A 23,895-nucleotide genomic window follows, 5' to 3' on the forward strand; every position below is an offset into this window, starting at 1 on the left:
CAGTCATGTTCCCCATAGCTGGGAGGGGCCTCCTAGCTCCCAGTCATGTTCCCCATAGCTGGGCCAAGACAGCCCTCCAGGGCTTCTCCTGCCCCATGCAGGAAGAAGGCTAACCTCACTGGGCTTCCCCTTACATCCCTTACCTGGCATTTAAAATTTTTCAGGTACTCGGCTCCCACCTGGTCTTCCCTCTCAAAGCCAGGAGCCTTCTTATAGCTGCCAGGGGCGAGGCCCGACTCCCCAGGGAAGACAATGCCTTCCAGGTTCGGGGGCTTCCTGATGGAGCCCGGGGGGGAGCCACAGAGATTAGATGGGCTTCCTAGATTGCTGTTTCTACAGAGGAGCTGCAGAAAAGAAAGGGAGTGGCTTGGTGGGCAAAATGTGGGCTGGAGCATGGCCCATCCTCCATCCCCTCCTCAGAGGGAGATTCTTCAGCAAGGGGCTCAGTTCTATTTTCATCTGCCAATGGGCAGCAATTACCGTGCAGGGACCCCGAACCTCATGAGGAAATTATGGGGCAGTGTGACAGAAGGCTTGTGCCCCTTCTACCAGCTCTACTCAGGCTGACCAACACAGGCTCTGGGTAGACCACCTTCCCCCAGATTTTGACAGAAAAACCCTGGGGCAGAAAGAGTAGAACCCCTTGGCCTGAGGCAAAATACCAGGGCCCCCACTCCAAGCACAGGCTGTGAGGGAACTGGGGGCATTAGAGGTGGGTGTTGACTCCTGGCTAGGCACAGTGCCCACCCACTCCCTGGACAGGCACGTACAGCGCTAAGGTCAGGGGCATGCGGGCTGGAGGGGCTCACGGGCACCGAGTCTCCGGCAGCAGATGGCATGTACAAGACGGGACCCGGCTGAGTGGGGCTCGACACAGTTGAAGAAGGTTGTAAATCGTCACTGAGGGGTGGCTCTGCAAGAGACAGGATCAGGGTGTCAGCAGGCTCCCGTGCCAGCTCTGTCCCTCCAAAAACAAATCTGGGCCTTTTTCAAAGGAGATCACGCACCCTCCGTACACAAAGGGAATGCTCCTACCTTCTTTCTATTAATACTGCATACTGTGCACTTACTTTGTCCCAGGCAGTTTGTATTAACTGTGACTCTTCACAACAACTAGTAGATGCAAATAATATCGTGGTCTCCATTTTACAGGTAAGAAAACTGAGGCTCAGAGAGGTAAGGTTAATCTCCCTACGTGGTGGAGCTAGGAAACAAAAGAGCTGGGATTTGAACTCTGATCTGTACTACTCCAAAGCCTGAGCCATTAATTACTTCTCTGTGTTGCCTCAATCAGTGGGCCCAGCTGCCCATGGCTGGGGATGACCCTGTGCCAGGAATATACTCCCCCCTCCCAGGGCCCCCTAATCCCAGAGATAAGGCCTGAGCCTGAGAAGAGGTGAAGGACAATCAGAGCAGTGGCTTGTGGTGGACACGAGCTTTAATTTGAGCTCCATCTCTGAGATGGGCAATGGTGGTCTGGAGTGCAACGTAAGAACTGAGAGCTGCGCTGTCCAACGCAGCAGCTACGAGCCACACGGGGCTATGAGGGGCTGGTCCAAACTGAAACGTGCTGCATCTACCTATTCGAGTGTGCAACAGATTTCCAAGACTTAGTCTGGAGTAAAAAAAAAAAAAAAAAAAAAAGAAAGTAAAATACCAATTTTTTACACTGTTTTTGAAATTATCATTTTGTATCGAATCAACTAAAAATATATTGTTAAAATTAATTTACCTTTTTAAAAAACATAGCTACTAGAAAATCTGAAATGACATGAGGAAGGCTGCGGTATATTTTCATCGGACAGCTCTGCTCTCAGCAGGACGGAGCGCCATGTTCAATTAGTGACGTCTGCCATGGATGTGGCATGGGGTGGTTGCTGAGATCTGCCTAGTTGGCTCTGGGAGGCCGCCTCACCCTGCCTGGGACTGTGAGTGCCTGACCAGGGGCCCGGTCCTGGTCTCTGTCTCACGACCTTGGAAGCTTCAGGGTTTGAGGCCAGTTCCGGGGGGTGTGTGCGGGGGGACCAGAACTTCCAGTGAGGACAGAGCCCGCTGCTGGCCGGCAGATGAGAGGCCACTTCTGTGACTGAGCCTGAGCAGAAGGTGAGGGGAGGAGGAGGGGGAGGGCAATGGGAACAGCATACGTTCTATGTGGGCGAAGGCGCAGAAAGGTCCTCGGGGACAGCTGCCCGACTGCTGCATGTCGTTGCACTTGGTGGATTTATAGATCTGGGGGGTAGAACAGAGGCAGGTCAGGCTTAGACAGAGAGGGACAGGCAGGCACAGGTGCCTTCAACATGGGAGGGTTAGCTTAGTAATCTCCTTTCTGCTCCCCATTCCATGCCACTTCCCGAAGTCTCTCCCTACTGACTTCTTGATATTCAAACTCCCGAACCAGACATGGCCACCCCCATGCCAAGGACACCCTCCCTTCTGGGGTCACAGGTTCAACCAGCCCTGCTTCAGCCCTCACAAAGAGATCTTCTCCATGCTGCTTCTCCACTCAGGGTCTTGGCCGGGGCTGTGACCTCCAAATGTCCCTCTGGGCATTAAGGAAGCCAAGATCACAGGAAGCACGCACCCACCAGGGGGCACTCTGAGTTGGGATCTACATCTAACTTTCCACCCTGCTGTCTACAACCCACATAAGGTGGCGTCTGTCCTTAATGTCTATCTCAGGATGTCCTAGCCTCCACTGACCCATGGACAGCATGTGCCTCTATATACCCTATACCAGACACTGACATGGCCCAGTAGGCAGGGGAAGTGTAACAGGGAGGTTGCTGGTACCATAAGCTCTGATGTGAAACACAGCACCTGGAAGGGGCTTTTATTTTTTAAATCCTCATGTCACTGGACTGTAAGCATCATGAGTGGTACAAAGCCCAGAATGGCCAGGTCACTATGCCCAGTCCATGCCTTCCCTGTCAGGAGGCTGGGGGAAACAAAATTGGGAGCAGAGGACTGCTCAGGGACTACGGGCTCAGAACAAGGCAAGTTACCAATTTAGGGTACAGGGCTCCTTTAGGCACTGCGTGGGGGGGCCTCTTCCAGGATGGTGTCAGCATGAGTTCTGCCCACATCTGCCCAGGCCCTCCTTTCCTTTTTCCTTGCTTCCCCAAAAGGGCAGGTTAAGCCACCCACAGACCTCACAGGGCCCCAGCCCCAGTCCAACGCCCACCTCCGGGTGGAACTGCTGCTCCGTGCGGGTGTGGCAGTACTGGCAGGCATCTCCATTCTCACACTTGCCAGGGTCTCCCCACTCGTCCCCATGTTTTACGTTGGGGCACGGAGATGACCTAGTCCAATTAGATGGTGGGGTCAGAGGGATGAAGGACAGGGAGAGATTAAGAGCCGGGGAATGCCAACTAGATGCCTGTTCAGGGTCCCTCTCTGGTCTCCGGGCTTCACAGGGCCAGGCTCACAAAGAGAAAAGATGAGTTATAGAGTGAGAGCCTTACTGGGGCCAGAAGCCGGGCTCTGCTTCTGTGGCACAGCATGGCTGTTATCAGCATGAAGGACACTTTCTGTCCCCTTCCGCTAGGTCCTCATGCCAAACACTTTGCAGCCCCAGGAGAGCCAGACTATAGCCAGAACCATACTTCCCACACGATGGCTTGGCCCCAGCAGTCGCTCCTCAGGATCAGAACTAGAGGGGTCTTGGAGGTTGTCTGACCCAAGATCCTCATTTCATACTAGAGGAGGATCCCAGAGGACTCCCCATCATTCAGCTATCCTGACTACTCCCTCCCCTTATACCTGGGCCCTGAAACCCTGTCATCCCCAGGGCTGGCCTGCAGGCCTCCCTGCGAGCACACTGGAAGCAGCCCCTGCCACAATCCCTTCCCTGCCACCCCTCCCTCCCATGACTGGCCTGCCTGGGCCAAAGGACCTGTATTTGTGTTTCCGGGGGCTCCGCCGCCGGTCCTTGCTGTTGTGGTAGTAGGGACAGGCATAACCCTGGCGGCACAACCTCGGGGGCTTCTTGCACGGCTCCGTCTTATAGTTCCCCAGCACATAAGCAGTCTCTACACAAGGGGGCCAGAGGCAGGGGTCAGGCAGGTAGGACAGGAGAAGCCACTTGGGAAGGGGTCCAGGAGCTCAGGGCACCTCCTCATGTGCCAAGGCCAAGACTGAGACCCAGGAGAGAGATAAGAACACCATCCCTCACTGGAGACACTCAAGGCTCACAAGATCTAAAAGGGCAACCTCAGGAGGGTCAAGAACACTGTATATAAACATACCTAAGGGCAAGGTGTGTCTGGGGAAACTCCCCAGAAGTGCCCCCAAATGAAAGGGCTGTGGTTGGATGTAAGGTGGGATAAAGAAGTGGTGGTGAGCCAATCCTTAGGGCAGCTATGGGCAGGAGAGGAGAGAGGACAGACATCTGGCAGGAGGAGGCACGGCCATTTGTGGGGCCACCTTTACCTTGCCACCGTGGCTCCTCACTGAGGATTTTTTCTATCATGGCATGGCTCGCAGCCCCAGCCGTCTGGCCCTCTATGCTGCCCTCTACTGTGGTCTGGCCGTTCTGCAAGGCCTCCATGGCCTGGAGCTCTCTGGGAGGAAAGGAGAGGACAGAGAGCAGGGACGGGGCATGAGGGGAGAAGCAGAGTGCCAGTCCCTGCACTCCATCTATGGCAGTTCCCGTGTCAGCAGCCAGGCCCCACCCTGACCCACAGCCATGAGCCCAGCATAGCATCCAGCCCACCTGATGTCGTAGACAGGGGACCGGAGGTCATGGGGCCCGTGGGCAAAAGCGCAGTGCAGGCCGTTTTTGGTGCAGTTGCCTTTTGAGTCTGTCTCGTGGATACAGATTCCAGTTTTGTAGTAGCGCAGGTGGTACCTGCGCTCAGTGTCCCCTGTGGTCCTGTGCAAGAATGGGCACCTGAAACGGGGGGGGGGGGTGTCATTCACCTATGCCCCGGGAGCCTAGGCAATCAGCCCCTGCCCTCCCCCTCCCTCCCTGTTGAAGGCTTGCCCCACGACCCCGGATGGTGCGCTGACTGAGGAGGCCAGCAGAGATGGGCCCTGCCGCGGTAACAGAACCCCCCTCCCACCACCTGTCGGATGCTGCAGCTTGATGGGAGCCCATCAGGGCCCAGGATTCCCACTTCAGCCTGCTCAGCAAGTCCTCTCAGAGGCTACTTGCCCAGGGCCCTGGGCTGACTTGAAGAGAAGCTCCAGAGGGGGGGCACACTCCTGGGAGAGCAACTGCTGCCTGGATCTGCAGGGGTCCACAGAGAAACGGCCTGCTCAAAGCATGGGCGTACCCTCTCATGCCCCAGTGCTTTATTAGGCTGGGGGCAGGGGGCTCGGGGGGTGGGAGGGAATAAGCTTTGGACCTCTGGGAGAAGTATGAGTGCAGGGATGGTTCAGTGAGCTGTACCCATTCCGTTGTACCCATACCCCCGGCAGCGTTTCCCATTACCACCTCTGCAAGGGTCAAACAAGCAGGGTCAACAAATGCTCCCTCTCAGTGATGTCCCTAGGCTTGCCTTTTCTCCTACTTAGCAGAAGAAAAGCCTGTGTAGGGTTTCCCAAAAGTGGGTAAAGAAGGGGCCTCCCCCAGAGGATGGTGGGATCTGAGCCCAGGTCCAGGCCACAGGAAGGCAGGCCAGGCTGCACAGTACTCCCAAAAGCAGCCTCTGGCTGGCTTCTCAGACTCTGCCTGGCCTATTCTGAGGGCATCTGACCCAGGAAACATGAGGTTCCTCTGACGGCGGGCTGCAGGGGGTGGGGCACTCACTCGTCGCCCTCCGGGCAGAGGCCTGTGGCCTCGTCGTACTTGGTGCAGTAGACGTCGGGGCTGTAGTTGAAGGTGCCGTCCCGACGGCGGATGGACCGGCGACGTCGCTGGTTCACGAAGTGCCAGTGGAAGCAGGTGTAGGGCCGGTGCTGAGTGCATTTGTGTTGCACAAAGAGTGGACACTGCTCCGTGCGGAATTCCTTCAGGTACCTGCAGGGAGAGCCCCCACATAGGGTGGGCCAGGAGCAGAGACTTAAGCCCCTTGCTTCCCAGCAAGAAGTTAGCCACCAAGTCCTCTGAGGGCCCTACTCTGGGGGTGCTAGTTCCGTTAGGACACCAGAAGAGGCCCAGAGCTAAGGGTGGACCTTAGCATCCAGACCCTTCCCAGGACCTAGATCCCAAGCCAGCCTGAAGAGAAAGAACCATAGACCACAGCAGTCAGCTGTCTGCCATGGCAGCCAGTGGAGGGCTCAACCAGTGGCTTAGTTCTGTGAGCCCTCCCTGAGGTTTCCCAGGCCAAACTGTTGATCACAGACAAAGGGCTGCAAACAAGAGCACGAGGAACCTCTCCCAAACTCCTGCAGGGTCCTCTACTGCCCAGGTCTGCCTGCCAATCCCTGGGGGTCTCACCTGTCCCAGGAGCAGGGCTGGAGCTCCAGGCCGAGGGCTGGGGAGGCTGCTGCTTTGGAACTGAAAGCCCAAGTCACAAGGTGTTCCTCTAAACTACTGAGTCAGAAAATTATTGTCCTGTCTGCCTACTTCCTCCCAGAGACACTACCTAGCACCACACAGGTTAGTGCCTGGGAAGGAGCTCCTTTTACAGAAGCATCTGAAGAGACTCTCGCTCCCAGCCTTGCCTGCCCACAGTGGTCTCACAACTGCGTACCTGCAGCAGCTGCAGCTGTTTACGTCCTGACTAACCTGGGGACTTGGGGGCACTGTCCTTTTGCCCTCCTCCCAACCTTTGTTCCTCTACTCTGCACGTAATAGCCAAGAGAACCCAACACAGCACTCTCCCATGCACCACCCAGAGGAGGGCCCCAGACCCACTTACCCCCTTACAGAACATGCCATCCATCTGTGTTTTTGCTCACTCTATGTATCCAGGTGGAGGGTGTCTTAGACTTGGGAGCCCTACACAGCAGGGACAGGAAGGCAGTGCAGTTCTCTTTATTCATTCCCTTAAGCCCTAACAATGCAGGCAACAAATGGCTTGATAGAGGGCATCTGATGCCAGCAATGAGGAGGATTCCAGAAGGCACAGAAGATTGTGTGCAGAAGGGGGCACAGAGGGAACAACCTGACCTGAAGTAACTGTCCAGGCTTGGAGTAGCACCTGAAGCTAGAAGGCATGGGACAACGGTGAGAGAATGTGGCTCATGCCAGGATACTTGGAGCCTTACTAGTCTGGGCATATAGAAGGTGTAGGGACAGGTAGGTTGAGGGCTGAGACTTTCCAGACAAGTTTTCTTTAATGCTAATGGAAAGTGCTGAAAAATCCTCTCCGCCTTGAAGTATGGAGAAGTGTCCGGGTGTATGTACTGGGCCAGGGGAAGCTGGAGCTGGATGCTCCCTGAGGATCACAAAGGTTTAAAGGACAGTAAAACTTCCAAACAGAGTCTGTTGTTCATGCAGCACGTATTTATTGAGCATCTACTAGCTGCAGGCAGGGTGGACCTGCCTGAGGCACTGAGGACCCTAATGGAGAAGCAGGTCCTTGCCCTTGGAAGCCCATACTTTTATGGGGCAGACACACAAGTAACAGGCAGAATCAACCAAGTATGGAAAAGGTTATAAAGGAGGTTTGCTGAGGGTTCCTTGGGAACCCAAAGCATGGGGCCCAGGCTGGGAGAGGAAGGGAAATGGGGAGGTGCTGGTGGGTAAAGAATGTGGGAAGGATGTTTTAGGCAAAGGGCTAAGTATGAGCTTATGAGAATATGTCTGGGTCCAAGAGCTCCAAGTACCTTTGTGGGATGTAAGTGGGGTAGAGAGGAACTGAAAAGGGGAAAGGAGGATAAGGTGAGGTGCAGGAGCTGCCAAATTGCAGGGACAGCATCTCTGGGTCCCAGGTACATTTGGAGACACTGGGCAGAAACCTGGAAGTCTCTCCCTAGGGCCTGATGTTCTCCTGTCCCTTTTGGCACTGGAACACAAGGTCTTTCTTCCTGTCTGGTTAGAGAGCTGTACCTCGTGCTGCACACATGTCCCAAACCCTGGCACTGAGATGGGACACCCACCCTCCAAACTACTAGGCTGATCCCTCCTGGGCAGCACATACTCCATCTGACTCTGGACCCACCAGGAGATTAACTCAGGAGGTAAGAGGTGGAAAATGGAAGAGAAGGAAGCAGCGTCCAGAGCCAGGAGCAGAGAAGAGTGAAGAGTGGTTAGGACTGTCAGATTAAATATAGGACACCCAGTTAAATCAGAATTTCAGATAAACCAAGTATTTCATGGGGCACACTGATAATAAAAATGTATCCACTATTTGAAATTCCAATCTAACTAGCATCCTGTCTTTTTATTTGCTAAATCTGCCAACCTGAGTAGTGTCTGTCTGCTTGCTATCAGTGCCTCAGTAAAAAACCAGGAAGCAGCATGGGGAAGAACTCTAAGATGTGGTCACCCTGACTTCGGGCATAGTCTGTCCTCCTGGAGGAGGAGTCTTGGCAAGCCTGCTTGCTTGGGGCAGCCATGACCACAGTGCCACACGCAAATACCAGGGCTCCACAAGGGCTCTGGCTGGCAGGGACGCCACCGTGAAGGGCAGACACCAGGCAACAAATTATCTCACTTTAAGTCATAGGCCAGGGACTTGGTACTTTTTAATTAACCAGTCTCTTTGCTTCCAGCCTCTCCCTTGTCCAATTTATATTACACAACACTTGTTTATTCTTTCTAGAGCCCAAATTTAATTCTCACTTTCTTAAAAGTCTTTAGCTTTCCCCCAGTAGCTCCAGATAAGCACCAACTATTCAGCTTGGCATTCCCAGCCCTGAACATCTGGCCCAGGATTTTTTCCCACCCTTATTTCCCTTGATTCCTCTCCATTCTAGCTACTAAAACTGGAGTCCTTGCAAATAGATCTTTAACTTCCCTGTTTCTGTCCCCTTCCTTACCTGTAGACATCTTTCGAGGCTGAATCCAATGGTAATAAATCTGACGCCAGCACATCCATGTTACCTTCCTTGACTTCCACCCATCCTCCCCTTTCTGCCCTTGCCCCAGCTAAAAGTTATAATCTCCACGTTTTGCCAGCATGTTCTGTAGATATTTTTATAGCCTTTATCCTGCAATGCATATTAATAATCTATACATTTTTCTCTACTACTAGATTATAAAATCCTTGACAGCAAGTAAGAACTGAATACAGTTTAGTGAATGAATACAAGAAATGAAGTCACAGAAAGGGCAAAGCCCACAAAGCAATACCAACAGCTTTATGATGCTGCCAGCAGGCAGAGCACTGAGAGGTGAAAGCCTAATCCCCATTCCCTTGTGAAAAGGACTACACTGCAGGAAACCTGCAGGGCAACTGCAGGGCAGAGTGTCCTGCAGAAAAACCCCTCATCAGAGAAGGGGCTGAGTGACCAACTTTAGGCAGAGAGCCCACTTTTGACCAACTACAATCACAGGAGAGAAATTTCTAACTTTTTGCTAAAATCATGAATGGAACTGTACCGAACTGTTCCTGCTACCTAGGAACCGAAATGTTTGTTCAGAATTTCCCACTCTCCCTCTCTGACCCTGTGCTAAGAGGCAATGCAGTGCCCAGAAGGCAAGGAGAGAAGCACTTAGAAATCACTTTTCTATTTTCATGGATTGAAATGAAACAAATTTTCAATGGACATGCACAACCGTCACTATTAAGCTCCAATCCTTCTCTTCATCTTAAGGCTCTGAAAGTTCAAAGTCAAAGAAATTAAAGAGTCAGCTGAAATTCACTCTTTAATTCAACCAGCTCTCAGGAAACCCTAGAAGTCCTGGGGTCTGAGTAGGGAAGACACGCCAACTACTCACTCCCCCTTCCAAGCTCAGGGTAGGCACAAGGCCACACAACTAAGTTCTTCACACTCCCATCTCCCAGGAATATCTGCCCTCAAGAGTAAAAGCTAGTAACATAGAACAGTTCCAAACTGCAAGGCCTTGGTGAGCTACTATGGCCAGAATGAGTCCAGAAACCATACAGGCCCTGGGCAAGTAAGAGCTCTGTCAGAGAAAGCCACGCCTTCAACCGGAAGAAGGGATGGACACTCGATTGTTCAGAGCTTCACCTTCACTAAGCAGCACCTTCATGTCTGCTGACGGCTGAGCTTACATCAAAGCTACCTTTCACTCCTTTTCAGGACATCACATTAATTATTCTAGCAATGGTTTATTTGTAAATGTCAAAGATTATTATGAAAGTCACACACCCACTTACAAATATTTTGGAAAATGGACAAAAGGGCAAAATCGCCTTTAATCCCATCACTAATGTTAGCCTTTTGGTAAATTTTCTCTTGGTATTTTTACACATATATAATCATAATGTACCTATCATATTGCTAAACCGCTTTACACAACTATTAGTACTTTTCCCTAAAAACTTTCAAAATCAAATATATGCAACCACATTTTAAAAAAATCAAATATTTTCAACATTTATTGGATCTTTATTTTCCAAATCTCTAAGTAACAGCAAAAAGCAGGCTATTGGAAATCTAAATTCAATCACTTGCCCCACTAACAGTGATAGCACATAAGGGATTAACAATAAATTCAGTAAGTTACATCACCCCGAAGGAGGTGTTAAATCCAGTGCTAAACTGCTACCAGTTCAATTTCCAGCTAAACTTTAAATCCTATTCCAAGTTGTCTCACGTAATAGATTTATCAGTTTGGGTGTTTCACTCTCTTCTGGGGAGAAGTGTGAACAGAATTTAAACAAACTGAATAAACAGAAAAGTATCAGAGGTAACAGAAAAACTATGTAAGTTTAGAGGCAATGGGGAGAAAGGAGCTGGTGTTCTAATCCATATCTAGTCCCCCACGGCTTCTTCTAGTCCCCCACGGAATAGTGTGTCGCAAGGCCTCACTCTGACTCTACCTGTCCTGCTGCCACTGACCTGCTCCCTCCCCAACAACCAACCAGACTCTAGAGCAGCGTTAGTAAACTTTTCCTGTAAAGGACCAGTTAGTGAGTATTTTAGGCTTTGCGGGCCAAGAGTCCAAACTGAGGATAATATGTACTTACAGAACAAGAGGAAACAAACTTACATTTTTATTGATGAAATTCAAAATCTAGTAATTGGCTACAATTTTTGTAGAGGTTCTACCAATAAGGTCAGATTTGGGGGGATGGGATAACATTTGTAAAGTTAAGGTCCCTTTCATCAAACTGATTACAAATACTCATCTGTTAATGCAGATTCTATAAGATTTTACAGATTTCATCTTTGAAAATGTCTTTTCACATAGACAGGCACTGCCAAATGCTGTTAACATTCCACAAGCATGATTTTAATTGAGCACATTCTTCTCTTAGAAGACATCTATAGAATTCTATTAGAGTCTTGATAGTTGCCTTTTAATTGCTTCCAATTGAAGCTTTGATGTAAACTCCTTACTGGCCCAGGTAAATGGATTCCGAAATAAGGAAATTTCTTTTGCATTCACACCAAGCAGCAAAACCACTGCTAGAACTATAGTTTGTGTTTAGAAATCATATCCACAGTAACTTTGTATAGGAATGGAAATCTGGCCTTTAACTTTTGACAGTACGCAGGAAGTGTATAAAGTAGCTTGACATGACTTACGATTCAAACATTAGTGGTTGAAATAACTTTACTACAATTTAAGGTTTGCAAAGAAGCTGTCTGCCTTGTAATTTTAGGCTGAAGTCATTAAGAAACCTTATCAAGTCTGCAGCAAAAGCCAATTTCCATAGCTATTCAGCGTTCAAGAACAGTGGTTGAGAATGATTCTTCTCATTCAGAAAAATTTCAACATCAGCCCTGAACTCAGAAAATTACAAGAAAGCTTTACCACTGCTAAACCATCAAACTACTGTGTAGTAGGGCATGCCAGAATATTCAGCTTCTCTACAAAAATTCATGAAATTGATTATCATGGTGAAGTCCACAAGAGGTAGTAAAGTTCATTGCTGATTCCAGCAGTTCAATTAACATGATGGATTCAATATTTTTCTGCAAAGTACCTGCTGATGAATAATGTAATCAATAACCACAGGCTTTACACACCTTAAATTTCATAAGCTTTGTAAATTTGTACAATTAAATCTTTTTCTGCTACACACACACATTCTTACCATCAGCTGTAACAGATATTAGCAGATCATATTTCAGATTGTATGAGTTTTTCCTTAACCCTTTTGAAAATATTCTCAGCTGTCATTGTTTTAAGTAGACTGTTCATTGATGCTAATTCTTCAGTCACTTCAAATGAGGCACTGACTCCATGAAGAAACCAACTAAACAGTAACAGTGGCATCTGTTGACTCATCAAGAGCCCGAGGAAAACCACATGAAATCATTGGCCTGGTAATTTCACTACTGCTATTCCTCCCAAGGACTTGCACATTTTGGGAAGTTGTTCTTGACAAAAGGCTAACACTTTTAAACAAGTCTGTTTGCTCACGACGCATTTCTTCAGCTGCTGCAATCACACACAATGTAATTCACTCAGTATCATCAGTATCAGTAAATGGCTTTCCTTGCTCAGCTAATCAATGAGCCACTCGAGAAACTTACTCCAGTCATAGCCTCATTTTCCTTTTTGTGAAGAAATCCTGCTGTAATGAAACAGGCCATTTATCTAATTTTTCCGACCATTTCCTTCCTACACACTAGGACTACCGTGACAACTCTCTAGTCTAGTAATGTTGATGGGTCCTTTCACAGCACAGCTCTTACTAAAGACGGCTCTGCCACCTAATTTGGTAACAAAAGAATTCACACTCCACCGTACCCTAAAAACATGACACTCCAAGCCCATTCTTCTCTTCCTCGCCTGCTCTAACAGGACTGGCAGACACTGGTAATAAGGAATAAACGAAACGTTGTGGTGTGCTAATACACACAGCACTGGAGACACTGGCAAGTTGTAATGGTGTCCTTGCTGTCTGTAGTACACTGAACAGCAATACTAAGCGAGGAGAGTGCCACGTACAGTCTCTCACAACTACGGAATCCTGCAGTTATAGTGCAAAAACAGCTGGACAATAGGTAAACCAATGGGGGGGGGGGTCCATTAAAGCTTTATTTATGGATCCTGAAATGTTAATTTCATATAATTTTCATGTGTCATGAAATATCGATTCTTTTTCAACCATTAAAAATGCAAAAGCCATTCTCAGATCACAGGCCATACAAAGGCAGGTGGCAAGCTGCATTTGGCATTATAAGCTGTAGTTTGCCGACCTCTGCTCTAAAGAGTTGGTATTCCCCAACACACCACAACCCTCCCTTCACATCTCTACACTTTTGATCATATTGCTCCCGGTGTCTGGATCACCCTTTTGGCTTCTCCACATGAGGGTTCCCTGACACAGCCCACTGGAGTTAATCACCCTCCTTCCATGTTTCCACTACAAGGTATGAACACAGCCCAGAGAGCCCCTACAACAGTTGATTTCGACTGCTTTGTATGTAGCCATGTCTATCATTTCTGTACTTCTCCAAGAGCTGGCTCATAGCAGGTATTCGATATAGGTTCGTACAAGAAAAAGCAAAGGCATAGAGCTTCACAAGTTGTAAAAGCTTGGTCCACAGCAGCTATACACTAACCCAGCAAAACAGAAGCAATTCCAATCTCTGATTTATGTGCTTCTCCCGGCAATTAATAAACCAGTAACTTCTCTAGCCACCTTCCCCACAATGTCTGCACAGCCTTGTTCCTCAACCTGAATGCTAATTTTGAGATCAGATTCACATGCAGACTAGAAACGCAACCAGGCTTGCTCTGTAATTCCTGGGAATGTGTGGAGATCGCTAGAGAGATATTAAATTCCTTTTTCTGTTTCCTCCAAAAACTAAGGGGTATTATGACTATTTGGAAAAACTGGGTACAAACCTAAGATTTATCAAGAAAAATTATGGAAGTATGTCACCAGACTATAACGGGGGGGGGGGGGCTAGAAGAGAAAATACATCCAGTATTACTGATTTTAGAGGTTATCTTAACTTTTCTTTATTGAATTGTGATTAGTAACTTTTAGAATTAAAAAAAAACCTTTCTGTTGGGAAAGAAATCCACAATATTAAGGACAACTTGACAGGGAATCTATCCTGATCCAAAATTAAATGAAAGATGTTGCTAATAAGCCAGAAGAGTTCCTTTAAGTTAAAAGTGAACTGTGGTAAATACTTTTGTAAAGTAAATGACTAGTAGACTGTCATCTAGTTTGTGATTTGTAGAACCTGATTTGGACACATATGCAGAATGGTTAGATTTGAGTAAAAAGGCAAATAAGCAACACAGTGACCGCCTCTGGAGAAGCAACAGGAGATGGTGCTGCAATACCAGACTTCTTGAAGACCTGATGAATCCCAATACACACAATGAACAGCAACCTGTGAGCCCAACAAAAAGGGGACAACAGGCAAGAGACTGAGCCAACGGAAAAAACCCCAGATACCCCCTTACCCCCCAACCTGGAGGTCATGACCTTGGAGGACCATGAAGAAGCACCTGCTCCTGGGGAGCTCTGCTGCTCTCCTGGCCAGTCAAATCACTGTTCACAAGGCTCACATGGGAAATGTGATGTGCCCGCATCTCTAATAAGCCACAAATACTCTTTATTACAGCCAGTCTCATAAAAACTATATTTCATCTTTTTCAAGCAATGTACAAGTTTTACCATGGAAACAGAATCTGAAAATGCAAAAAATGGTCTTGTTCTTCAATTTTTTTTTTTTTTTTTTAAGTAACCTCTATAACCAATGTGGGGTTTAAACTCAGGACTCTGAGATCAAGAGTCACATGCTATACCAACTGAGCCAGCCAGGCACCCCTGCTGTTCAACATTGAAATCTAACCAGAACTTGATAGGATTCTGCAACTAACAAAGAGGAAGCAAACAAACAAAACAAAAAACTTCCTGAGTCACTGTCAAACATCACACTATAATATGCAAAGACTCAAATGATACTTATCTGTAATCTGCTTTGCATATTCATATTAACCTACCCATACATAACTCCTAAAAAAAAATTTAGTTGCAGAAATCCCAGATCATGGCTTATCAAAATTCTTCATTTTTAAGTTTAAGAATAAAAGACTTTTTAAGTCCAAGGAAGATATTATAAGAGCTGATAAACAATAGATTAAGAATTCTAAATTACTTATCCAAATACACACACATACACAATCATATATATAAATATATTTATTACAATTTGCTGAAAATCTTTCCCAATTTTTGAAGAGCTTAAATTATTAGTTCTATATTGTTTATATATATATATTTTAAAGATTTTATTTATTTGACAGAGATAGAGACAGCCAGTGAGAGAGGGAACACAAGCAGGGGGAGTGGGAGAGGAAGAAGCAGGCTCACAGCGGAGGAGCCTGATGTGGGGCTCGATCCCATCATGCCGGGATCACGCCCTGGGCCGAAGGCAGATGCTTAACGACTACCTACGCCACCCAGGCGCCCCTCTATGTTGTTTATAAAGATATACATACACATGTTGTTTTGACACCAAAGGTAACCCAGAAACCATATACTATGTAACAATAACCACATCAGTGGGAGTTGCCAGCAAATGGCTTTTAAGATTTTATTTATTTGAGAGAAAAAAAAAGAGGGAGAGGGAGAGAGAGACTCTCAAGCAGACTCTGCACTGAGCGCAGAGCCCGATGCAGCCAGGGCTTGATCTCATGACCCTGAAATCATGACCTTAGCCGAAACCAAGAGTCAGATGCTCAACCAACCGAGCCACTCAAGCACCCCCTCTCCTTTGTAAATTTTATTTACAGCAAATGGCTTATAAAAAACAAGACTAAGCTAAAATTTGGTCAGTAAATATTTGGACAATTCCAAAAAAGCACTATAAGGCTATAGAGATTTGGTTTCCAAATTTCAATGGTTTAAACACTGTCTCTGGCAGAAAAGCAAGCTCAGATAGTATTATTCAGGCAAATAAAGTAAGCTTCTAATGAATTTCTGAGTGGGTCTGAACATTTAAGGTAGGCCTTGATTCTGTAACTTACTTTTAGCCAGAGCCACATAATAGGGCCTTAGAGCCAGTGGGAACCTTCTGGATAAAACAGAATTATCCTAATACACAGAAACATACACAGGAACCCGCAGTTATAAGTACTATAGGCACTTATGAAAGCAAACGCTTTCGGGTGGGGGATCCACTCATAGGTAAATGATTGCAGCCCACTCTTCACTGGGAAAGATCTGACACCTGTGAGCCATCCTGGCCCGGAGAACTAACAAGAGCCATGAATGATACAATGCTGGCAGCTAGTCCTACATGTCCCTGCTTCCTTCTTTCCAGGACTGCACGCTTGACCTAAAAATTCTGGAACTGGTAAACTGAAGAGAGAAAATTCATAGAAGGTTCACTCACATCACTGATTGTGGAGAATGTATGTGAGGAGTACTGAAAACCCTGGTTCATCCTTCCCTAAATTAACACCTTGACTTGATTCAGTTTTCCTGGCCTGAAAAAAACCCAATTTGATTAATGTTCGAGTATATACATTTGAACTGATGTGTTATTTTGTACACTGTTTTCTGTAAAACAGTCTTTGACCCGGTAAGAGGAGATCTGTTTACTTCATAACACAAATCCGTCATGTAAGATGCCGGTAGCCTGACAGAGGCTCCTGGAAGAATGGCAACTGAAGTAAAATTTGAATGGATATGGAGAAGAGGAATATGCTCTCTGCAGATGACACTGACCCACATGTGCCCTAGGAACTGATGAATCCGATTCAGGGTAGATGTAGCTAAAGAAGCATTTGGCTGTTGAAGGAGGTAGCAACGAAACTGAAAGCAGTAACTTGGGCCTTGTTCAAATATTGATAAGAATGGTACACTGTGCTAAATGCCATGTGCTATTTTAAGCACTTTACATATATTAACTCACTTAGACCTCGTAACAACTCCATGGGGTAGGACCATTGGTATCCTCAGGAAACTGACATACAAAGAGGAAAGTCACTTGCCTAAGGTCCCACAGCTAGTAAGTGACAGAGCTGGGCTTCAAACCCAATCAGTCTGACCCTGGAGTTAGTACTCTTAAAACACTGCACTGTTAACTATGCTTTTCTTAACTGAGCTAAAAAGAAAAAAAGAGTAATAGTAGATAAGCATAAGTGACTCTCTAGAAGCTGTTCAAAATATGTCAGGGAGTTTTTAACAGGCCATAATTACAATAATCACAAAATTAAGTTACTAAAAATAAAAAAACAGAAATGTTAACTTTAACATGCTCTACTGGAAATTTAATGTTCATTTTATATATTCATTATAAAGTACTCTTAGTTCAATTACAAAATATAAGTTTGGGGTTTTTTTAAAATACGAAAATACAAGTACGGGCTTCTAATTTATGTTATACTTGGACAGACTGATTTACACAAGTCCTAATGTGGTGGGCTACCAAATACTTGGCACCCCTAAGCCATAAAAGTTATATCAAAAAAACATAGTAACGTTCTTACCAGTATTAATAGAAAGTTACATATAAAAACTACTATTTGAAATTTTAAGTCATAAAACACCAGGCCAAAAGTTTTTCTCAACCTTTTCTTTCCTGAGCATAACTACATCTCCTCAATGGGGGTAGTTTTGTGACAATGACAAAATTTTACAGGAAGGTGGGCACATGGGCCTTTCCCCTCCTCATTAGAAGTCAATTTATTAGGACTTACGGTGGCCACGTGGTGTTTCAAATACTATTAGGAAACAAATGAGTCGACTTAGGAACACAAAAAGTAAACTGTGATATAAATAAGGGATGAAACATTTCAATAAGCTCAGATATGACATGATGACACTACCACAGGCCTGAGTATCTTCTTTATCTCCTAAATAAGTTGAGCCCCCAATAGGAAAAAGGTCACCTCACAGAGAACGCTATGAGATTTTTAAGTCGCTAGACTCCTTTCCATCTTCTCTTCCTCATCAGCTCTTGATACTGCTGTCAAATTCTACAAACTGGTAAAGAAAAAAGGGGTGAAAGTTGAGGGATTGTATAGAGAAATTATAAAAAATCTGTGATTATTCGAACTAAAATATTATAGCCATTGATATAATTTAAAATGCCTAAAACAAGTGTCCTGTCCTTAAAGAAATGTCAATGTGAACATTAAAATAACCATAAAATACCTGAGAATGGAATTCATTACATTTTAGCAAGAACAGCAACTTTCTATCTCCCACCCGCCCTAGGAAGCTCAATTCATTTTTACAAAGGCACTGGGGAAAATGTGCTTGTTCCTTACAATGGCTGTCAATTCAGAGACAATTTGAAGTACAACTACCAACAACTAGGAGTCTCAAACTTGCTGAGTATTCACTTCTTATCTCAAAAGCATCTCCACAGACCTAGAACATGGGGGCATTCACCTAGAATAGATACACAGGGACTAAGCCATTGAGAAGGCTGGAAAAGGGGCACCAAGGAGCTTTTCACAAACTGTAGGCTTTCCCATACCAAACGATGCTGCCAAGCCCTGATAGGCCGTATGAGCCTGACAGACTCTTAAACACTGATTTTTTTTTTTAAATGCTTTTTAAAAAAATAATTGAGATGTAATTTATACAACAAAAAAATTTCACCATTTTAAAGTGTACATCTCAGTGGTTCTTAATATATGCGCCACGTTGTAGAATTGCTGCCACTATCTAATTCCAGAACATTTCCATCACCCCAAAAATAAACCCCATACCTATCGTCATATGCACTGATTTTACCCATACTTTCTCCGCAGATATCTCTGTGGCCCATGCAGGTATTTTAAGATGGCTGGCTGGTGTGAATCTACACAGTATCTATATGGTAAGAAAACAAGAAAGCTACATTGTCCAGAAGGATACTGAACCCAAATTCTTGGCATTTTTAGCAATTACACTAACATAATTTTTATATATTGGCTAAGAATGGCAGAGAAACTTACATTCAACATCCATCTTCACTTAACACATTAGTGTGCCCCAAATTCATCCAAGATGTTAAAAGAAGGGAAGACAATCTACTAGGATTAGCCATAACTGTCCATAGTTGCAATTTCAAAATATAGAAGATGCAAATGTGGGAAAACCTCCTTTAGTATCAAGCATAGCTGGATTAAAAAAAAAAACAACAAAATGAAAAACTTAATCATTAAGTAAATACTGCCCCGTACGGGAAAATAATCCCTATACCAGTCCAGTATTTAAAGTAATGTAGCTTTAAATGCAACCTTACTTTTACCATTCTTATGACCTAGAGCCTCTCCTAATGAGAAAAACAACCTTTAGGCAAAGGTCTGTTAGGAAAGCCTGCAGATGTGTGGTGCTCGGCTGCTGCAGGGCTCTCATTACCTAAGTGAGCTCATGGCTTCTAAGACACACAGGAAGGAGACCTCACCTTCAGGCATCAGGGTGTTGAAAGCGGGAGGAAGTAGGTCCACGAGGGTGTCTTGCTTTTGTGCACTTATCTGGGGTGCTATTTCCAGAGAAGGAGCTCCTTTATAGAGTGTGCCCAAGATGGATTTCTCTAAGTTGCTCTCAGAGTTGTCCAGCTGCCCTCACCAATAAGTCAGTCTTTGTAGGTTGATAGAAACCACCAGTCAAAGCAGATGCAAATGGATTGTGGGGAAGCCTTCTTTAGTATCTAACATAGCTGGATTAAAACAAAAAAACTTAACCATTAAGCAAATCTTCATTTTAATCATTACTTTCATAGCAAATATCAACTAGGTGCTACACTTGACTCTACCCTTAGCACGGGCACTTCATTATTAGTGGGGATTTTGTGGGCTTGAGTGAAAACCAAAACGAGCTCTTAATTTTTGTCCTGTAAGAAATTAATTCTACTTGATAAACAAGTAAACAAGATCCAGAAATATTTATTGGTAATTTAACTCATGCTTTCTGAGGTTGCCTAGCAACACTTCCAGTGACTTCTGTTGTGCAACAAGTTGTACTCTAGTAATGTATTTACAATTTTATTGCAATTTGCAATAATGATTTAAATACATTTTCACTTCCTGGATTTCCCAAAACACAATCAGATGAAATCAAATAAAGTTCATGACATTTATACAATGCATAAATTAACAGATTTGCCTCAAAACAGTTATCTATGGAAGTAGTGCTACATTATCCCTGTTTAAAGACACCCAGGGAACAGTCCTAAGTTTAAAAAAAAAAAAAAAAAAAAGACCCTTGGATAGATGAGGCTATAAAGCATTTATCCTCTACCTATAAAAAATCACCCAGTGGCCAGAAAAACTCCAAAAAACCTTCACTGAACTAGAATATCATTTTCCTTTATCCCAAGGGCATTAAGAAGTCTGAGAATCAACTGCAAGTAAAGGAATCCAAAAATGATCTAATGTCTTTAAGGCTTACATCTTCTTATAGGGTCAAAATAATGAGGCAGAAACCTGGATATTTTGGAAGGCAGGTTTTTTCTGGTGACCTTTCAACTATATACTTTTAATAAATATAATTGTTATACAGTAAAAAATCCAAAGTTAGCTAAATTCGTAGATACATTTTGTAACGTAATTACTCCAAAATTTCCCATTCTTAAATCTGTTTTTATAAAACTCTTCTAATATACAAGCTGGACTTGTTCTGCAAACAGGTGGATTAAATTCAGTCTGTCGAATAAAAGGACAAATTACCTAGCAAGATGTCAGGTGGTTCTTGTATTGGAAGAGGACTAATACATGCACATTATCATTTTACTGCATGCTAATCAAATACTTGGAGCTGAGTAAGAGGAAATTCTAATACTGCCATTTTCTAAAGGGTTGGATTCCTCAGGTCTAGCACAAGTGCTTACTATACCAATTTGCTAAAAGGATTATTTCAAAGTTTTTCTTAAAGCAAGATTATTCATGAGTTTAGGGGGAAAAAACCAACAAAATTATCATTCAAACTATGTTATGAATAATTCTCTTGGTTTCGGAAAAAGAGCTCAAATTCTAGGACTTTATTTGTGGGGCAAGAAGGCAAGCCTATGGAAAGCACTATTTGTTTTTGGTGGATTCAACCAAGTTTGCCAAGACTGTCTGCTATTATGATGAGTGGCACTCGGTTTTAAAACTTTTTTTAAAGTTTATTTATTTTTAAGTAATCTCTACACCCTATGTGGGGCTCGAAATTATAACCTCAAGATCAAGAGTCACATGCTCTGATTGAGCCAGCCAGGTGTCCCGAGGGGCACTCAATTTTAACAGATTTCTTCTGGATTATTGCATATCACATAATCTCAAAAAACAGCAGGCATAAAAAACACACAAAGTTAGTGTAATTTATGTACAAGTTTTAAAAAGCAAAAAATAAATTTAAATAACCGGTAAAAAAAATACAGATATACAAAAACAAAACAAAACACAAAAACAAAAACAAACGGTTTATATCTGTATTCCACAAAGGGATCTATGGACTATATAAGACCATATTCAGACTAGTACAAATTCTGGAAATTCATGCTGCAAGTGAGAATTTAAAATATGCTGGCCAGCTCAAAATTTTAAAGTAAATATTGAAATAAAAATATTCCTGTGGTCTAACCTCCAAGGGTAACAAATGGGTTCACCTTATTAAAAAAAAAAAAAAAAAAGTGCCAATAAGTGTACAGGTGCATCATCTGTATCCTCAAACTCCCTGCGCTCCTAAGACCTGGGATGAAAAGGGAATGAAGTTTTCCAAATCGTCACAGCTTCTGAATGCCCATAAATCTACCAAGGAAGACAACGCATGTCTACCTCTGATTTTTGGAGGTAAAAACATAAACAATTACGCAAATGAACAGTTAACAGGAAATAAAAAGATGGAACACCTACAACCTCCAATCTCCCAATCAAGTTTGGGCGTTCATTTCATTTACTTCTGTTGATTACTAAGCCACCTCAAGAGCTAAGACTGATTACTCTGCACTTACCTCACAAGCAATGGAAAGACAGATTTTAAATAAGCATCAACAGGACAAAACCTCAGACATAAACATTTACACAGATGTTGACTTGTTTCATCTGTCAATTCAAAATGGTAAGAAAACCCTTCTAATACAGATTACACAATATACTCAATGACAACACAACATATGGAGGTGGCCGAAACATTACCCAAGTACTATATGTATTTTACTGAAAAATATGATCCGAGCAACCATATTATAAAGAAGTTCCAATTATGGGAAGTTTGCAGATTTTCAAACCAAAACCATACTGCTGCTTGACCACACCATTCAACTGATCAGTATTCTAAGATAAGATCATTTCACCAAAACCGATGGAAGAATGGCAGAAAGAACTCTAGTGAGAAAGGACCCGCAAAGCAATGGCCACAATAGAAAAGTAATAGTTAACACGAGTCAGACTGCAGCCAAGAAAAAGCTTCAACTTATTTCAACCAATAGCAGGGAATCTCACAAAGAAACCAATACGCTTCCTAAAATCCATGTCCCCCAATCCCAGAACAGTTTCCCAATGGGGCTTACTTCAGTGAGCGACAAACAGGAGCTCCTCCTGCCTAGTTTTGGTTCCTTCTACTCCAATAGAGGCTTCCTAGTCTCGGCTCACCAGGCGGCATTACTGGGTGGCTCTTAAGGGTTGCAAGCCTCAGGTCCACCTGGGGGTCCTTCTAAATAAGCACAGCAATGGGAGCCCCGAGCGGATGGGAGGCGCTCTAAGAGCATTCGCGGGGGGGGGGGGGGTGTTAAAATGGAAACCAACATTTTGCTGAACAGGAGGGCCCGCCTCTGCAGGCTTTCTTTCTCCGAGGAACCTAGCAGTAGGTGGTTCCCTAACGTGCTGGAAAGGACACATGGAAGAGGCAGGGACCTACACTCAGACACACTCAGATTCCCAGGGAGGGGGTTTTCCATCTACTGGACTCCTGCGGTGTGAGCGTCGGGGCGCCCTCTGCTAGCGTACTTCGCTTGGGCCTGAAGACACGCTCGGACCCCATCGCCCTCGAGGTCCCGACTCAGGCCGGGTCAGCCGTCCCAGCGAGTTCCATGCAAGAGGGGCCTCCACAGACAACATACGGGCTTCAGAGACACAAAAGGCCTCCAGGGCACGGAACGCGGGGCGCCTGACATAACCTCGCGCCAACCGTCATTCGCAGCGGCTCTGGGGCTGGCCCGCGAGGCACTCTCCTGGTTCTGTGCTGGGCTTCTTATCGCCCCGCAAGGGCCTGATACTGTGGTTTTACGGTCTGAGAACAGTTAGGCCTCACAGGCCTGGCCTGAGATGTGCGCTCTCCGCACCCCGCACTCCCGCCTTTCCCACTCAGCGGCGGGGCCCGGCTTTCCCGCCCCACGGCCCGACCAGGAGTTAGTGGCAGTTGGAGGCAGTTGGGACCGGCCCCAGCAGGTTGGAACCGGTCTGGGCCGGGCCGGAGGAGGAAGGGGGGGAGGGAGAGGCCGCCTCGCGCTCTCCCTGCGCGCGTGACTCACGCTGGCCGCTGACGTCAGGCGTGCGCGCGCGGCGGGGGGGGGGGCTCTACGTACGTGTAGTGCTGCGGTTTCTCGGGCTGTGCCTGCAGCACCTGAGCGGTAGCGGCCGGGGGCGCCGAGGAAGCTGCGGAGCCGCCGGGCCCGGGGCCCTTCGACATGGTCCTGTCTTCCTGCCTCTTCGCCGCTCCCCTTTTATTATTCAGTCTGCGCGGTCCGCGCCGAGGACCCAGTGCGCCTGCGCCGCGCCACGAGAACGTGAAGACCCCCCGCACGGCAGCAAGGGTTGCTGGGAGTTGTGGTCCTCGGTTCGGCTGGAATTTTACCGTCGGCAGAGGGTTGCTGCCAAAGGAATGGACCACAATACCCAGGGATCCTTGCAGACGGTGTCCCGGATGCTGAGGGCCCGCCACGGCTTGTGGGGATTGCAGTCCCGCCGCATTTCTCTTTCTTACCAGTGCATTTCCAGTTTTGTAGGGGAGCGTTCCTTGAAACTGGAGCCTCTGGAGT

At 45.8% G+C, this 23,895-nt stretch overlaps 1 protein-coding gene across 11 annotated transcripts in view; it reads right to left on the minus strand.

The window, feature by feature from the left end:
• UNK (unk zinc finger) overlaps window positions 1-23,630 on the minus strand; it is a 32,517-nt gene extending 8,887 nt beyond the window's left edge. The window contains exons 1-14 of one of the 11 annotated variants that reach the window (XM_087854097.1): window positions 22,429-23,414; window positions 19,342-19,596; window positions 18,890-19,054; window positions 18,662-18,764; window positions 6,804-17,927; window positions 6,380-6,439; window positions 5,750-5,959; window positions 4,712-4,888; window positions 4,429-4,559; window positions 3,893-4,028; window positions 3,182-3,299; window positions 2,145-2,229; window positions 771-913; window positions 144-344 (exon numbers count right to left, since the gene is read on the minus strand). In XM_087854097.1, the coding sequence (XP_087710223.1) occupies window positions 144-344; window positions 771-913; window positions 2,145-2,229; window positions 3,182-3,299; window positions 3,893-4,028; window positions 4,429-4,559; window positions 4,712-4,888; window positions 5,750-5,959; window positions 6,380-6,439; window positions 6,804-6,823 (1,281 nt within the window). In that variant the 5' untranslated portion in view covers window positions 6,824-17,927; window positions 18,662-18,764; window positions 18,890-19,054; window positions 19,342-19,596; window positions 22,429-23,414. Of the gene's footprint in view, window positions 1-143; window positions 345-770; window positions 914-2,144; window positions 2,230-3,181; window positions 3,300-3,892; window positions 4,029-4,428; window positions 4,560-4,711; window positions 4,889-5,063; window positions 5,228-5,749; window positions 5,960-6,379; window positions 6,440-6,803; window positions 19,055-19,341; window positions 19,597-22,428; window positions 23,417-23,442 lie in introns of those variants that run through there. The other 10 variants (XM_087854098.1, XM_045814618.2, XM_087854101.1 and 7 more) reach the window with 10 other exon arrangements.
• Between the last annotated feature and the right edge of the window lie 265 nt (window positions 23,631-23,895).

The sequence above is a fragment of the Ursus americanus genome, chromosome 23 (genome assembly GCF_024610735.1).
Source record: "Ursus americanus isolate L20-20 chromosome 23, mUrsAme1.1.p, whole genome shotgun sequence".
NCBI lineage: Eukaryota > Metazoa > Chordata > Mammalia > Carnivora > Ursidae > Ursus > Ursus americanus.